General features: G+C 42.5%; 1 protein-coding gene across 2 annotated transcripts in view; it reads left to right on the top strand.

Annotated features, from left to right (window-relative positions):
- nbr1b (NBR1 autophagy cargo receptor b) overlaps positions 1-18,373 on the top strand; it is a 34,624-nt gene that overhangs the window by 11,221 nt on the left and 5,030 nt on the right. For both annotated transcript variants that reach the window (XM_035614534.2, XM_035614535.2), the window contains 17 exons: positions 861-938; positions 1,032-1,285; positions 1,917-2,042; positions 4,004-4,210; positions 4,289-4,448; positions 7,055-7,138; positions 7,323-7,508; positions 7,777-7,893; positions 8,615-8,690; positions 9,202-9,312; positions 10,102-10,272; positions 12,403-12,660; positions 13,843-14,047; positions 14,230-14,490; positions 16,140-16,234; positions 16,432-16,504; positions 16,908-17,001. In XM_035614534.2, coding sequence (XP_035470427.1) covers positions 861-938; positions 1,032-1,285; positions 1,917-2,042; positions 4,004-4,210; positions 4,289-4,448; positions 7,055-7,138; positions 7,323-7,508; positions 7,777-7,893; positions 8,615-8,690; positions 9,202-9,312; positions 10,102-10,272; positions 12,403-12,660; positions 13,843-14,047; positions 14,230-14,490; positions 16,140-16,234; positions 16,432-16,504; positions 16,908-17,001 — 2,556 coding nt within the window. The remainder of the gene's footprint in view (positions 1-860; positions 939-1,031; positions 1,286-1,916; positions 2,043-4,003; positions 4,211-4,288; positions 4,449-7,054; positions 7,139-7,322; positions 7,509-7,776; positions 7,894-8,614; positions 8,691-9,201; positions 9,313-10,101; positions 10,273-12,402; positions 12,661-13,842; positions 14,048-14,229; positions 14,491-16,139; positions 16,235-16,431; positions 16,505-16,907; positions 17,002-18,373) is intronic.

Below are 18,373 nucleotides of genomic sequence, written 5' to 3'. Positions count from 1 at the left end.
AACAACACAGCAGCAGTGGGATGAAGGCCTGCTGGTTCATATTTTATGGCTGAGCTCACACTGATTTGTGCAGGTAGTGTGTGGGACAGCAGAGCTGACAAAGAAAAAGAAAACCAAAGCAAGACGGACCTGGCCTCACCTAGAAGTCTTTTTCTCTCTCTTAGTGCTAAAACATCAGTGTTGGCATTTTACCTTGTTGGTGTGCTCTCAGCCGCTGCACCTGCTGCCACTGACTTAAGTTTAGTTCTTTGTTAGTTTAGTTGGGCTTTATTTACACTTGATTCTATGCTTAGAATTCAAGTTTTCATAGTGTGTGGCAATACTGTATATTTACACTGACAACCACACAAGCTCATCGGCCTGGTCTTCTCCTTCTCTTCCATCATTTTCCTCAAAAGCTACAGTAGTCCTACACGTAGACAGCCGGGCGTTTTTAAAGGGATGTTGGTCACCATATACGGCAGATAAAGTTAAAGACAGCTAGGTATACTTTCTTGTTGACACTTAGATAATTAAATCTAATTTTATATCTATTATATCTCATTTGAATCACTCTGTAAAAAAACTGAAGTGAAAAAAATGTCACATGGCTTAATGGGGTTTTATTAACCAAACATTTTGAACTATTGTCATCGCCATGAAGCTGTCATACTCCACTTTACACCTGGAAAAAATCCTGTACCATCAGAATATTGTGAAGGATGATGATAGTGATTACTAATTCTACCCACTGGCGTCAACACCATGTACACCGAGTGGTGTGGATGATATAATAGTTGGTGGCTGATGAAATTGTGATATAAGCTATTTACACTGACAATGTTTTTACTGAGTGAATATTCTCTTCTCCTGTTGATCAGGTGATTCTGAAAGAAGTGAAAGGGACCAAAGAAGAAGACAAGACTCCTCCAGCTTGGTTCACCTCCTACATGGAGAAGGTAAACGCAACCCCAATGTGTCGCTGAACACTGCAGGAGCTGTCCGATTACACAGTTGTGGGCTCTCACACTCTCCCAAATCCCTCCCCGCAGTTTAAGGACCAGGTGGTTCGCGAGGCAGTGGAGAAGATCTGCAGGGAGTTCTCTGGACAGTGCTGCATCCACAAGCCCCTGGGAGGAGGCGGGACAGCAGGGGGAGCAGGGGGAGGTAGAGGGGAAGCCGTGGGCGGAGCAGAGGCGCAGCAGATCCCTGAGGTGTCCTCCACTCTGCCTGGAGCGCCATCCTCCTCCACTCCTCCCTGCTCCTCCTGCAGGGGACAGACCACTGGAGGAGGCTACCAGTGCAGGTGCGTGTAGCAATTTGAATTTGTTTAATTCAAAGCCTAACATAGCTTACAAAATGTTTCACAGTAAAAGCCTTTCAGCAGCTTAAAGTCCTTCACTTTGCCAGTGGGATTTTAAGGACAGCTAGTGTTTAAAACTATTCGAAAACTGGCTTTCATTTTCCTTTCAAAGGTAAATTTACTTTTTCCATCAAGATCTGTGAATTATTCTCTTGGAAATCTGTAAAAATGTCAAAGAACGCAAGGAACCTCTCTCGCGATGGTTAAGAAGGAGATTTTAAAAATCCCTGAATACGACAACATTTGATAGTTTCTTTCTTGGCCCATCCATTCGCCAAGTTTTGTGGAAATTCGTTCTGTAGTTTTTTGAGTAATCGTACAGACAAACCATCAGACGGATGGAAATGCAACCTTCTTGGTTGGTGGAGGTAACAAACAGTCCACCATCTGTGAAGTGTTGTGAATTCTAAATTCTATCTTGTAGATTGTGAAACTTTGTATTCATGATCATGATATTTAATTGGAAGTACCCTTTATCGTCTCTCTTTTTTCTCTCCATTTCTCTCCAACTTTCTCCGTCTCTTCACTCTGTACCTCACTCCTTTTCCTGTCCCTCGTCTCTGTCTCTCATCAGTGTGTGTACGTCCTGTACTCTGTGCGAGCCCTGCAGTTTCTCTCATGATCCCAGTCACAACCTGGTGAGAGCCAGGACTCCTCTGTCCATCCCGGAACACGGATCGCCGGCCCCCGACCACAGCAAGTGCGACACCACAACAATTTTTTCATATTTTAACATTTCTTAATATTTTCTATGTTTTTAGACATTGTGATTTTTTATTCAACAAAAGTAAGGGCAGCTTACTTTTTCTTCAGTTCTTCAAATTATGTGTCCTTTGACATGATAGGGGAATAGGAAAAAAAGCATCACACAATACCATTTACATCCTGGGGTTGATGGGTCTTGTTCAGACCTGGTATCAACATGTATCTCAGCTGATGTGATCCTAACTTGACAGCTCAGAGTTCGTCAGTTCACACCCGACATTAGAATGTGTCTCTTGTGACCACTTGTAGCAGCACTGATCTCACTTCCTCGCTCTATATGCAAATAAACACATTATTTTATTATTATATTATATTCTTTTTTTTAATCAGTCTGAGTATACAGATGTATGTGTGTGTTTGTGTATGTGTGCAGCTCTACAATGAAATAAGATTCAACTCATTTAGAAAATAAATAAACAATCAATATGTTGCAGGCAGTCATAACATTGCGTCTCTGGCATCAAAGACATCAATGTCTGTGACATTGACATGACTCAGTGAGAAATGTTCATTATGAAATTAAGCGGGCTGTACGGTGATGTAGTGGTAAGCGCCCCTCTCAAGAAGGTTCTGGGTTCGCATCCCGGTTTGAGCCAACCAGGGCATTTCTGTGTGGAGTTTCCATGTTCTCCCAGTGTATGCGTGGGTTCTCTTTGGGTTCTCCGGATTCCTCCCACAGTCCAAAAACATGCAGATTGGGATTAGGTCAATTGGAATCTCTAAATGGATCATAGGTGTGAATGTGAGTGTGGATGGTTTTGTGTCTCTGTGTGTTGGCCCTGTGATATGTTGACGACCTACCCATGATGTGCCCCGCCTCTCTAGCCCCCCCTGTGACCATTAATGGATATAGCAGCATAATGAAATGGATGAAATGAAGCAGGTCAGAGGACGTAAGCTGAGTAGGGGGTCCTTCAATGTGGCCCAGGACACATTTGTGCTCACAAAAAAAATGTGTCTACACTGCGTCTCAGTCCACCTCCCCATGTGATCTGAGAGATCTAAAACATGTCCTCAGTGTGTCTTTGGTGTGTTCACACCTGAATTTAGAGCTGTCCTCTGACAGATTTTAACAGCAGGTCTTAACAAGGCCACTTTGACACGTTACAAACAAGTGGTGATGTTATTCAGATTCTTTACCTCAGTGAATGGATTATAAAAAATACTCCCATCACGAATAAAATTCCAGCACTGGGAATGTTTTATCAGTTTTATTAGACAAACTGTAAATAAAGTATGAAAAGTAAAAGTGTATGTTCTACAAAAAATCTTATTATATACATGTATTATATATTTATTAAAACTGATGAATGAATGTGTAAAAATGAAGTGTTGCAGAAAAGAAGCAAAGAATGGAAATGTATAAATACAAGTACCTCAGTTTTGTATATGTTAAACAACCTGCATAAATGTTTACCATGTTGAATGTCTGAGTGTGTCATGTTAGCGTACTCACATTTGAGTGCACATTTGATAATCACTACTAAAAATAAAGTATAGCTGAGGCTGATTGGAATCAGTTTTTCGTTAGTTTTGCTATAATGTTCTCGTAAAGCAGTATATTTGACAAATTTAAAATTATGACCCGGTGATGACATGACATGAAAAGTCAGAGGTTCACTTAAGTTATGACAGAAGTGGTGGACCTGCTGATCACCCAGCATTGCCAGCCGTACAGCTACGCTGCTAATGTGTCGTGTTTCTACAGCATCTCTACCCCATTATTTTGCCTTGTAAGACACTCTACAAATTGTTCTGGATCACTGTACAAACGTTTAAACCAAGCTTTTTGACTTTCCAGTATGAAATGCCCCTTTGGGCCCCTGTGCATCTGCACTTCCATGTTGCTGTCTTCATTTAACCCTCTGTCCATCTTTGTACGGTGTCCCACTCTAGGTTCTACAGGCGAGGTGACCGCAGTTTCCGGAAGGCGGAAAAGCAGCGGCTGAAAGCAGAGAAGCGCCTGCTGAAGGCAGAGGTCAAAGAGATCCGCAAACAGCTGAGGATGGAGCGGCGGGGCATACAGTGGAGCTCCTCCCAGAGAGATGGAAGCTCCTCCCCTGTCCTCCTGCAGCCTCGGGCCACCCAGCATAACAGCCCAGAGTAGGTCACCGAAAAACAAACAAATAAGTCAAAATTTAAGCCTCAATAAATGACAAGTTTATTTTATGTCTTGCCCAGGCGTCCAAAACGTCCCTGTCCACTGGTGGTTCCAACCATGACGGCTGCATTTCTGGATGAGAACCTTCCTGATGGAACCCGACTGCGTCCTGGGACCAAGTTTATCAAGTACTGGAAGATGAGGAACACTGGGACCATCAGCTGGAGTGCTGACACTAAGGTAAAGACCTCTACAGTACTCGACCTACTCTTTTCACTTGGTGTCATTTGAATAAAAAGTGCTCATCCCCTCTGGAGCATCTGCATGTTGAGTGGAACTCATGGCAATCGGCGAGTCTCATTAGGAGATTTCTGGAGTCTGAAGCAAATGTCCTGGCTCTGTTGTTTAACAAGGTGAAAAGTGTCAAAAATGGAGAGAGGTTCATCGTATGTGGAGCATGAATGGGGTCAGTTAAGATTATAGAAGAATAACTATTCGATTTTGAAACATGTTGTGTATATAGAGAAATTTTGACCAAACTCGACACTAAGCAAAAACAAAAAGAAATTAAATCCAGTCATTTTCTGGAAGCCGTGAATCCATACATCAAAGTATCCATAGCCTGCTGGACTTCTACTATTGTTAAAGCCCTGCTATGAATAACTGACAAAAAAATATTGTCTGTAGATTGAGATTGACATTTTGAGTCTTGAGTTAAATGTCTGATCAGCTACTGGTTAGATTGCCATAAACTTTGGTACAGATACTCGTGGTTCCCATTAGTGCTCTAGCATCCCACTAAACTGGTCAGTTGGTTGGTTGCTCTCATCTGACCAAATTGTCATTGGTGGGACAATCACTGGTATTACTTTCACAAGGAGAAAAGCTCTACATTCAATAATCCAAAGCAGAATTTTTTCCACTGTGACCAATCCTTTGGTTGAAAAGTAGGTATGATTTCAGAGTTTATCTTTGGCTGACCACAGTCCTAGTTACTAGATAAAACCTTTTATTGATTGTTTCGCCCTATCAGCTCTGTCAGCTTTCTGGTGAAATATTTTAACATTTTTCAGATGGATTGTCACAAAAGTCATGACCCCCACCCATGATCAACACAGACATTTTTTGAATGGGTTTAAACACCATGGCAATAATTTGATAGATTACATGAACTTTGGTTTATAACTGTAGCACTTGTTTTTTGTGTTTTAAAAGTTATTTTTCCTCCTAATGGTGAGCAGAATTGTTTCCTGTCCCACCATGAAGACTTGAATGAATATTCAAGAATATTATAGCCAACTCGGGGCAGTGCAAACTAAATATTGACATATTTCTGCCTCATAAAGTTGTTGTTATTGTAACAATTTCTGCTTGTTTGCACATTAGCATTGATTTGAAATTGCACTTGTGTCTGCCTGGTAATTGTAAGTTGACTGTTTATATATACAGCGGCTCTTTTATATTCCAATCGGCTACCCGAAACACTTCACAGCACATGTCACATTCACCAATTGGGGCAGCTGTGGCTCAGGAGGTAGAAACGGTCGTGCACTAACTAGAAGGTCGGCAGTTCGGCCCTGCTTCCTCTAGTCTGCAGGTCTACGTGTCCTTGGGCAAGACACTTAACCCTAAATTGCCTCTTCCAGCTGTGTATGAGTGTGACAGGAAATACATGGGAAATAACAGTGAGTGTGAATTAGGGCTGAACGATTTGGGGAAAATATCGAATTGCAATTTTTATAACAGGTATTGTGATTGCGATTTGATTTCGATTATAATTACGCACATGCACGCATACACACACACGCACACGCACACATACACACACACACACACACTGAAAGAGAGCGAGATGTGTTGAAGAGAAGAAGGGGAGAGAGCTGTCAATGAACACACGGTGACGGTGTTAGCAGCCTGTCTCTTTAATGAGGGAACAGTCGTGGAGGCAACATCACCAACCTGTATCAACGCTTGAAATAGCGCCACAGGCAGGTGACGTTGCCTCGTGATGAAGCAACTGAAAATTTTGCACAATACCTTTTGTTGGACATCTGTTGGGTCAAACCCGAAACACTCCTGTATCACTGAATTGTGACTCTTTTTTAAATTGTTCAACGTTGCATCTGGCTCTGCGGAGGCCGCTCCCCTAATGCAATGTTTTTCTTTGGTTTCACCCGTGTGTTGTTGGTGGGTGTTTATGAAGTCGCCCTGGGCAACTGGTGAGAATGACGTACGTGCGCAGCATGGTATTTCTGATTTGATGGCATGACTGACATGCCATTAATCGTTCTGCCCTAGGGTAAATGTAACTTCGGCACACGGCCCGGAGGACCCGTGGATCATACCATCGACCTTCTGGTTATCTGATGTCCCTCTCTAGCTCCTGAACAGCTGCTCATTGTAAATCCAGTATTCCCTCTTAGCTCTAGGTTTGGTCTCCACCAGCAACCGGGTGAAAGATCTAGCTCTTCAGCTGCCCTGTGTTTACCAGCTGCTTTCTGATTGTGTCCGTCAGCTTTCAGGTGATGACCAAGCATTGTACAGTGGGTTGATCAGATCTCTGTCATTGATAATATCTGCCTGATGTTGCTGCTGAGGGTGGTGAGGATAAAACAATAAAGCTGTGGGCTATAACAAACAAAAATCTATTTGATGATATGCATCAGAGTGGACAGCAGAATTGGTGATGATTGTGTGTGTCACCATTACACAAAGTTATGTGAGAACAGTAGTTTATTTATTCAGCTTAAGCTATCAAAGTAAGTTCTCTCTCCATTTAAAGAGTGAATGTATCATGGTATATTGTGTATTTAAGCTTCACATCATGCCCTGTGTGCTTCCTGCAGCTGAAGTTCATGTGGGGAAACCTGGCGGTGGGATCTGGGGACCGTTGGAGAGAAGTGTCTGTTCCCTTCCTTCAACCAGGACAGGTAAGATGGCAACAAGAGGGAAGTTTCCATTTTCCGCATCTTTGGAAAAGCAAGCTGAATTTGTCACTTAGATCACATTTCCTGCTTCATCTTTGACAGCTGGTCAGCACATAACACTTGCACTGTATCGTATATGTCTTCTTCTCTGTGATGATGACCCACTTATTATTGTCTGCGTATCCAGGTCGGAATCGTGAGTGTTGCACTGTGTGCTCCCACTGTGGACGGCTCCTACACCTCCCACTGGCGCCTAGCCCACACCGGAGAGCAATTTGGACCGAGGGTGTGGTGCAGCATCGTGGTCGACCCTCTGGCCCCAGCACCCATGATGGCTGATGGGATCCTGGTGTCGCCCTGTGTCACACCACAGGTAGAACCAATGGGTGGATGACAGACACCAGGAATCTGTTGGAAAATAGATATATCACGTTATATCACGTTTGTCTCACAACAAACGTGATATTTTAGAAAAAAAATAATTTTAATATTATGTCAATAATGCACACACACACACACACACACACACACACACACACACACACACACACACACACACACACACACACACACACACACTGTAGCTACAGTAGGGGTGTGTATATAACTGATAACTCTAAATGATCTGTGTTTGTGTGCAGGGTAAGAACCCAGTGGTAAAGGATGGAAAAGCCTGCATAGCCTCTCGGGAGCAGCCTTTAATGTCAGTGGACCAAGAAGAGTACTACATCCCCTCCGTAGACCTGCTCACTGCACAGGTCAGGAATTCTGTAATCACGAAACTGCTGTAAACTACTTCTCCGACTAATGTTTAATTTAAACCATTCCACTAGCTAAATGGGTATTATTACCATTACAAATGTTGCTCCAAACAATTTATGTAACTTTTTTCAGCCAGCCACCTAGTTTAATGTGAGATTACAGTAGGAAAATCTCCAGAAAGTTCACAGCGAGCAGGTGGCCATGTTGATGACTAAACAAAAACACTGCTTTCCGCAGCAAATCACCATCATGTTTTGCCTCCTGCTCCTCTACCCAGGCGCCTTAGAATGTTCAGGAGATGTTCCTATTGGTGTGAACACGTTTGACCCTGTGACTCCGGAAAATGTCTGGATCCAATTTTCCAGATATTTGTGTTCATGTGTCAAAATTACTTACGTGAAAAATATCCCTCACCAAGAAGAACACAATTTGATGTCTTCAAATGTCTTTTTCTGTCCTGAACCGAGAGATACACAGTTTACAGTTTACAGTAAAGAAAAGAAGCAAATAGTCACATCGGAGAATCTGAAAACATACAATATCTGCTTTTCGCTTCTTGATTGTTTCTCCAGTGATTTATTTACTTAAAATAATGTTGGGAAACTCACAAGAGGAAATACACGAGCATTGTATCAAACTCAAAAACCGGAGCCTCTTCTATTTCCCACAATGCAGCTCAACAGCATTTTACTTAGCAGTCTGTTGTTTATCTGTCAGGATCTTCTGTCTTTCGAGCTGCTGGACATCAACATCGTCCAAGAGTTGGAAAGTGTCCCAAACAACACCCCTTCTGGTAAGAAGAGTTTTAGTGGTTTCCACTTGTTGGTGGTTGGGTCCAGAACGGTGAGTGTGTTGTACACTTATTCAGGATAGGGCTGTCTCAGTGGCACATCTGAACTATATGATATTATCGTAAAAAAAAAAAAACAGTCAAATTAACATCAATCTTTTGTGTTATTCCGCTATTTTGGCAAAATAATTACAGTTAAAACACAAGAATGTCCCTCAGTAGAGCGCAAACCTCTGCCAAGGCCCAACAGTTCCCTTTAATTCAATCAAGCTGCACCAAAACGAAATTGGTTCAGTCTTGGCCAATGTCCCATCCTTCCACCAAGGATCCATTTCGTAGTTTTGGCCTAATCCTGCTGACAAACAAAACAAACAAATGTATGGACAGGGGTTAAAACATGAGCCATAGCTCAAAAACTCCTTGGCAGAGGTAACAGATAACCTGTACTGTGTATTTTTTGTAACAGACTGGTGTTGATGTAAATGTTCTCTCTGTGTTGGTTTCCTCCACTCAGACATGACTCCCTGCATATCTCCTCTGCCTCAAGATGGCCACCTGCAGGACAAGAGCAGTCCCTCTCTGGGACTCATCCAGGAAGAGACAGATGTCATCAACAGCATCATGGGTAGTTGAGTTTTCCTATTCAGCTTTTTTTTTCAACTCCTTGATAACATTTTGTTGAGGTTAGTGTCCCAGTCAGAAAAGCTTCCCAGCATGTACCGGGACAACAGACTTGCGTACTGTTCATTCTGTGTACTGTGTTCGGCAACCTTTCCAGTATTTACACACTTTATTCTCTGTCATACAATTTGTCCCAGTCATGTAAGTAAACAGATAACAGTTTACAAAGAAGTACAAATTATTAATTTTAATTTAGAACCAAAGTATAGAATAGACAGTGAGCACAGCGCCGCTTCATCGTGACTCATAGAGCACACATTTGTTTTGTATAGCTTTTTAGATGTTGCCCTTTTTGATTGTGTCAGTATAACAGGAATCTGTTTCTTTATCTGTCTTGTATAAATCAATTAGAACTAATGTAGTTGATAATTGTTTTATAATATTTACAGTTAAATGCCATTCATGCTTTTATTCCATCTCGTCTCTCTGGATCACTGATTACTTGTGGCTCAATAAAATTGACATGTGACACGTACTATCATTTTTACTCTACAAATAAAAACATCGTCAGTAGACCCTTCATAGTCTAATAATTACACTCACATGGTTTACGGTAGAGTTGGTCTTCTAGGAACAGTTGTACCTGTGTGTGTCAGTAGTTTGATGATTGTCATTGATTAACTGGGTACAATCATGAGGAAACACCAATGAATGAGACGGTGAGGATGGAGTTTGGTAAACAGCTATCTGGTCCGTGCCTCAGAACACTTGTCCTCTTGTTACTGGTCCTCAGATGTCCCCCATGGGGCGGGATCTGGAGCTGAGGGGGGCGGAGTCCCAGCTCAGGAGGAGGGGGAGGATGATATCAGTGGCAGTCAATTTGTTTGTGAGACTGTGATTCGCTCGATGACCTTGGAGGAGGCCCCTGACCACGCCCCTCTGAGAGGGTCCCGCCCAGGGACAGGTAAAGGTGGCAGTTACAGGTCTAAAGACAAATGGGTCACCAGTCTGATGGCTTTTAGATTGTCCGCCAATATCATTCTGGGCTTTTTTGTTTACCAGCATAGATACAGAGGGAAATCAAAGTTAGGTGAACCAAAGATAAGATAATATGTAAAAGAATAATTATTTAGAAAATCTATAATTTTGTAACATGGACAAACCACGAACAAGGAAAATAGTCATGGCGCATATCATGGTGCTGGATGATTTACTGAGTCACCTCAAGCTCAATTTCAGCACCGCTCTCTAACAATACTCTACCTTTCTGCACCACTGCAAACATTTGATTCATGAAAAAGCTGCAACATTATCCCCACATTACTATGGTGTAAGAGCTCGGCCCTCAGATGGAAGAAGCGTTAATTGATAAATAACAAACCTAATTCCCATAAGACCCCTCCCTCTTATGGTAAAATGTTTTTTTTTACCTTGTTACTAGTCAAAGTAAGATCCTAATAGGGGGGGGCACAGGGATATTTGTTTTCTTTACGGTGCTTCAATCATTTTAAAATCTTACAAATCGCAGTTGTTTGAGGAGGTTAACTATGACTATGAAACATTTCGATTTTTATTGAAATAGTCGTTTACGACCTGAAAAAGCCAAAGGCTTCTCTGGAGTTGGGGGAGGGCCCAATAAAAGCTAAAATGAGATTGGATATTGGACAAATCAATGCCAATGTTGTGCTGTGTCTGCTGGACTTGTAGGTGAATATTTGCAAATATGTTTTTTGCCATACCATCTGCTAAAGTGATATCACTGTTGTTTCCACATACAACAGAAATCCGTAAATGCAACTTTGAGGAGATAGACTGAAGGAGGACAGGGCAGGTGAGGAGTAAACATGGACAAATTAAAGAAAGACTGAAGGTGGATTAGGATCGTCCTTCATATCGTCTTTTCCTATCTTCTATTCCTTGACCTCAATGGAAATGAGTCATGAGTTAGGATTCATAGAAAAAGCAGACAGCGGTGCTCAGAGAATCCGATTTGACTTTCACTAAACTACGTCATTATGCGACGGCGAATGTTATTGATGTGCGTCCGTCGTGGTGAAACTACAAATTTCCGAAGATGGACAACAAAAAACGCAGCGCCTCCATCCAGCATGTTTTACCACAGTGTCATCAGATGTAAATGCTTCATAGGCAACCATAACTTACACGATGACCTGCGTCCCTTCTGGGTCATACACTTGTTGTTCTTCTACTTCGGATTGAATCGTTTACGTTTGTGCATGGCGCGCCATTTAAAATATTGCTAACACAATGAATTGTGGGGCGTCTATTTTGCCTATCCTTTTGCATAGGAAAGCCCAGTGTCCCCCAGGCTAAAGGAAGTAGGAAAGGAAGCATTGAAAAATCTTTCCTAAACATTTTGAGAATCCGAACAGCTCTTATCATGGCTGCCAATGAAATCATTTCAGGATTTAGGAAACTTCGAAAGCAAATTTGACAATTCGACCGCACCCCGAGATATGGGACAGAAAATGGCACCACTTTGGTTCAATAGAAATTCCGAGCCTGGTGCATACGCCCAAAAAATCTTCTGGCATCTGGGTTACTTCTGGGTGCATGTGACCAACTGAATGTGTGCAGTAGTGTTACTCCCATCATGCGTCTGGGTTCTCCTAAATTCTATGCTAGCAGACTTTATGGATGTATAGTTCGACTTCTACTGGACTTGAAAACTTGAAAGTAATTATACATATGGCGACAGCAACCAGCAATGAAAATTGGTCCGTTTGCTTTATTTTAGCCCTAAAATCACAATAAGTCATAACCAAGGAAAAAAATACATAGCTCATATGCCCTATACTGGAATGTCCATCACTAATCAGTATTTAGCACTGGTGCTGGTAATAACTATGATTGGTCAGAAATCTGAGTAAATACAGCCAATGAGATATCTTTTTTACTGTATGTAAACTAAATCCTTCAAAGCTCTGTTGACACAATAAGGTGATAGACCTTGTGCTCACAACTACAGTGTGAAATATTTTCTTGCATTAATGATTCTTATATTTTTTTTTGCATGTGACTGAAAGAGAAAAGGGGTTCAGTGTTTAACAGTCACCCTTCTGTTTGCTCTTAGTTGCGCGTCCGGCTGCTCAGAGCAGCTCGTCCTCCTCCTCCTTCTCAAGTGTAAAGAGTAAAACACTGAAAACAGAGGAGACCCCAGAGGGTAACCCCGGCAGCTCAACCCCCCACACCCTCAAACCACCAGCTACGCTGAAGGCGTCCCTCCCCTCCACGCTGAAAGCCTCCCTGCCTGCTCCCATGTCTGTGGCTCCCGGCCCCAGCTCAGCACCGACCCTGCACCACACTTCAGCCAGGGCCTCCACAGCCGCAGGTGACAGCAGGGGACACAGTGGCACTAAGATCAAACCAAGGGTTCCTGGTGGGGCAGTTTTTATTTGTGCTGTAAAAAGAATCCAAATGCCATTGAAAAGTTTTTGAGGTCCATGAGGACGTGTTGGTACTGATTAGGGAATCATATACACTGCTCGGTTTTTGTTTTTTTTACAGAACTGATAAAAAGGTCAAATGTATTGGTACATGGAAAAGGGCTTTGACTTGTTGACCTGCTCATCTTGTCCTTTAAGCTGCTCAATCCTAGTGATTCTGACTGGACCTCATAAACCTCAACAGGTCTGAGACTCTGGTGTCTTTTCTGCTTATGCTTTGGTTAAAGCAGCTTTCCCTTCAGTTAATAACCTGAGCAGTATGATCTTTTTATATATCACGTCATTATCTTTCCATCCGTCCATCCCGTTCTCGTGAACACGATATCTCAGCAACATCGTCAGGGACTTTTCTTCATGTTTGGCACTGACGTTCACTTAGACTGAACGATGAAGGTCAGTGTGACCTAACGTCCGTCCCATTCTTGTGAACGGGATATTTCAGTAAGGCCTGGAGGGAATTACTGTACACTATATCTGGCACAAACATTCGCTTGAACTAGGAAGTTTGTGGCCAAAGGTCAATGTTCAAGGCCGTTGTGACTCCACCAACACAGCACACACACGAGCTGTCAGCAGCACTACAGCACAAGAAAAAAGGCCAACAACAACACTTATATTTTTCCTTTCTTTTTTTAACATGAACGCTTATCGATGAACGCTAACCTTTTACTTTCTTTCCAAGACTTGGATTAGAAGAACTAATCAGGTCTCATCAGTCAGTCCTCCTGTCATGCTCCCATGTCTGATTATTGTGCTTTTGGAAGGATTTGTATGAAGCCCCTGCTTCCAGTCCAGATGCTAAGCTAACCACATTCTGACTTCAGCTCTGTATTTAATAAAGACATGAGACTAATGCTCATCATCTCACTCTCAGTAGAAAGGGAATAATCATCTTCTCTGAAATGTAATTGAACTCATCACAGTGCTCACATTCCTTCCAGCCCAGTGTGTTCTGATCCAAACAGTCCATCATTGTCTTATTAAGTAGGCAGGTTTAATTTAATAGCAAATAATCTTTCCCTGCATACTGTCAGTTAATGCTGTTTATTTTCTTGATCCCATGACAGATGATGTGGATGAGTTCCACATGGAGAGCATCTGTGTGGAGTCCAGTGGTAAGGAGAGAGAGAAGGAGCCTGAGGAGGTGAAGGAGAAAGAGGGAGGGGAGAAGAAGACGAGAAGTCGCTCCTCCTCTACCTCTTCAGAGGATTACATCATTATCCTCCCTGACTGCTTCGACACCAGCCGCCCACTGGGGGAGTCCATGTATAGGTATGGGCTTTCTCGGCTTGTGAGGTGGTCACCGTGTGTTGTCATGGGAACCTGTCGATTACATTTACAGTAAACATGCAAGAAACCTAGGTCAGGGACTCATGGAGGATGAAGTGGACAATATGGCTACTGCTGGATGTTCTTGCAGTCCCTTTAATGCCCCATTCCTTGTCCTTTTGCAGCTCTGCTCTGTCCCAGCCTGGTGACATCCCAGCCAAAAGCCCCACAGACCCAGATACTCCATCTTCTGACCTCAGCGACCACCCAGGCAGTGCTGCTGCGGCGGGGGAGCTAGCTGAGGCGAATGAAGACGCAGCAGCCCCAGGCACAGAGTTATCTGGCACCAGCAGTGCCAACGACATGCTCTGTACCTCTCAGACGCTTGATGATGAGCCGCTGACACCTGAAGTGGTGGCTCCACCGAAAGCCATCGTCACACCAAGGTCAGTATGAGTGCTGAGATGCAAGACAGGTCTTTATTTCTTATTTCCCCTCTTTTTTACATTTCATCTGCCTCTAAGTTTCCTGATCTGCTCTCATTTTAGTTTTGCTTTTGTTTAAACTCGTCATTTCCTCCAGGTTTACCTGTTGTCTTTATGAAGTCAGTCTGATGTCCATTTTCACAGGACTGATTCTGACAGTACAGCAACAGTCATGTCATATTCACCACTCTGCCGTTCTTTCCTTTTTAAATAAAAAATACTGTTTTCATTTACTCATTTCCATAGGATTTTTTTCTTACTACTGTCAATGAAATGCACATCTTTAGAGATGTTTTAAAAATTAGAAGCCATCCAGTGACTTAGAGGGATAATCTCTCACATTCTTGGTTGGATTGTCCTATGAAATATCAGCAGAGAGTTTTGAGCTTGTTTGACAGTTGCTTGACTGAGATAGAGAGAAGAAAGGCAAAGTTGTAAATGGAAACAGCGTGTGTTAAAAGGAGAAACTCGGCGGAGCAGACAGGTTAGTTTGACATGGTGTTGTGTGAATTGTTGTTAATCTAACATTTCAACTAATTACTTTTAGAGAAGTCCAGCCCCCTCAATAGTAACCAGCCTTAATTTGAAGGCTGGGGAACCTTTTTCTTACCAAGGGCCATTTGATTTTTTTTAAATTGTACTTACTGTAACTTACTGAAAGAAAGGGAGAGGTTGTTGTACCCACTGTAGCTTTGCGTTCATTGTTGCTATGGAGCGCAATAATCTTGTGACTTTTAAAGCACATGCTAATGTGTTTAAGGAGTTTTGGCTACACTTTTCCAATTTTAAACTGTCCTACCCACATCCAGCACGATAGAAAGCCCCAACTCTGATGGATTACATCCAGTGACCCTCTGTCGTCTAACCATAAATAGGCCAATTTTGTGGAACTATAGGATAATGGCTCACAGGACTTTGCCGACGGACCACACAGCAAGTTAAAGATCAGGACGCAGGGGAGAAGAGGTGGGGTTTGCCCTAAGATGATGAGATAGCCACTCTCTAGCACACCTCTAACCTCTATGATCTTTCCCAATGTTCAGTCCTTTTGAAATAGAATTGGTAAACTGCAGACACAGGCCCGTTTAAGCCACATCTTCAGAGATCTTTACATTTTAGCCTTGCCAGAGACTCGACTGGTGATAGAGATTTGGAAATGAACTAGAGTCGGTGTGCCAGTTATGCTGGATAGTGACGCTGGTCCATGTCAGTGACCTGACCTGCAACCACCATCAGGGGTTTGGGGGGGTACGAACACTAGTGTAAATCTGTTATCGTCCAAGTTTTTTTTACTGTTGATCTGGAATTGCATTACATTTTCATTCTTGCAGAAGTGCTAATCATATAAACTGGCCAATGTTTAAGTGGCTTCATCACTGCCTCCATTTTCGGACTGGATGAATAATGCAGAGGCTGAATTGTGAATGTCAATTTTGTATGTTTCTGTTGTTTGAATGTAACACCCCAGTGGAACTTTGAATTGAAACATTATAGTTTTCTTCTAAATCATTTCTTTCTCTTTTTTGTGGAAAGGTTTTGGGTGTGCCGTAAAACTTGTTGCACTGGTTGTAAACGCTTTGAAAAAATGACTTGCTTTTGACTCTCTACAGTCCAGAGAGCAGCGGAGAAATAGACATTGACGCTGCAGCTGCTGCTTCTGCTGGGGAAGGAGCAGAGAGCTCTGAATTATACCAAACTGAGGATGGTAAGCACATCACTACCAGTTTGAGTATTCAGACACACTGGCACCTCTGTTAGGCTTCTTGTTAGCTTTAATCTCATTTGTGCTGATACTGACAGACAGTGTCAAAGATGTTGAGACACAGTATGAGTGTTTTTTTTCCAAATATAGATTGATCTGTAATGGAGTCCAGGATAATGTGATGTTTTAATGTCCTGCAGCCTCTGGTCCTGAACAAACTCAGACAGATACTGGAGATACTGAGGACACAGAGGACAACCCTGAGGACCCCAGGTCTCACACCCAAACACACACATTAACCCAATGTGTTATGTAAAACAAATTGCAGATCATCAAGATCATCATCAATGCAATGTTGCTCTTGCGGTTAAAAGACAAAATCCAAAAGGATGTGTTTGTAAAGGAAATATATTTTAGCCTACTGCTTCCCCCTCACATATTAAATCCATCTCATCTGGTGTAGATGAGCCTGGTCATCAGAACATGGCACAGACAGACAAATTAATTTATGCCTCCTGATGTCGCATTTTCTTTAAAGTCATGATGACATGCCATTGTTTTAAAGTGTTTATTATACATGTTAAGGTTCATTAAAGTTAAACTCTTTGCATTTATTTTTTTCACCATTGCAAATGTATCCTCTAATTGATCCAACCCCCTTGTTGTCTCCCCTCAGGCACCCAGGCATTACCAGTGGCCTGGTGAAGGGAGCTCTGTCAGTAGCTGCTTCTGCTTATAAAGCCCTGTTTACTGGACAAGGCCCCACACAGGTCAGCAAGTTGATTATATCTAACAATCTTTTGGCGTACCTCATATGTTATATCTATGTAGTTAAGATCAATGATGTTCAATGCCCCCCTAAAGAAACAAAAAATAGGGATTCCCCTATCAGGTTTTGATCGATACGAGAGGTCTAATGTTTAATATCTGCAGACACCAAGGCCCATCTGATACTTTTGCAATACAGTATTTTCCTTTTGCTGTAGATTATCACTGATGTCTTTATGACCTTTAGAAAGGACATCTACAAGGTAGCAACCCAAAATATTAGGGGGACTTCACAACCTTGTACCTTGGAATTTTCACAAACTTCAGAGTGTTTCTCAAACGATGATGTTTTCAGAAATGGCTATGGAAGTAAATTTCTTTTGTTGAAATCCAAAGTTGATATATTGTAATTTTTGTCTTTTTGACGTCTACATTTAATATTAAGTCTTAGGGAAATGTTGATATTCCCCAATGGCCAACAATATTCCCTCTGTCACTATGCCTTTGCATTTCCTGCATTATGGACCTGTTGAGGCATGGACTCCACAAGACCTCTGAAGATGATGCTGTGTTATCTGGCACCAAGATGTTAGCTGCAGATCCTTTAAGTCCTGTAAGTTGAGAGTCGGAGCCTCCATGGATTGGACTTGTCTGAGCAGCACATCTAACAGATGCTTGTTTGGATTGAGATCTGGTGAAGTTGGAGGCCAAGTCAACACCTTTAACTCATTGTTGTATCCATCAAACCATTCCTGAAGCATTTTTGCAGTGTGGCAGGGCACATTATCCTGCTGAAAGAGGCCAATGCCTTTAGGGAATACCATTTCCATGAAGGGGTGTACTGCAGCAATGTTTAGGTAGTTGATACATGTCAAAGTGACATCCACAGGAATGGCAGAACCCAAGGTTTCCCAGCAGAACATTGTCCAAAGCATCACACTGCGTCCGCCGGCTTGCCTTTTTCCTGTAGTGCAGGCTGGTGCCATCAGACCAGGCCACCTTCCTCCATTGGTCTGTGCGGTTCTGCTGCACATGTATAGGTGCTTTCAGCGTTGGACAGGAGTCAGCATGGGCACTCTGACCCCTTATTCAACAATCTGCAATCAAGCTGCAATAATGTTGTCAGAACCAGTATCAACTTATTTAGCAACTTGTGCTAGCTCCTCTGTGGGATCGGACAACACTGTCTATCCTTTGCTACCAACACACATCACTGAGTCTTTGGTGTCCGTGGCCATCACCGTGTCACCAGTTCACAGGTTGTCAATTTTGGTAGGTTCTAACCACTGCAGACTGGGAGCACCCAAGACATGGAGTTTTAGAGATGCTCTGACCCAGTGGTCTAGCCATCACAATTGGGCCCAGGTCAAAGTT

The sequence above is a fragment of the Scophthalmus maximus genome, chromosome 17, assembly GCF_022379125.1.
Source record: "Scophthalmus maximus strain ysfricsl-2021 chromosome 17, ASM2237912v1, whole genome shotgun sequence".
In the NCBI taxonomy this organism is placed as follows: Eukaryota; Metazoa; Chordata; class Actinopteri; order Pleuronectiformes; family Scophthalmidae; genus Scophthalmus; species Scophthalmus maximus.
This window is presented reverse-complemented; position numbering and strand designations above follow the sequence as displayed.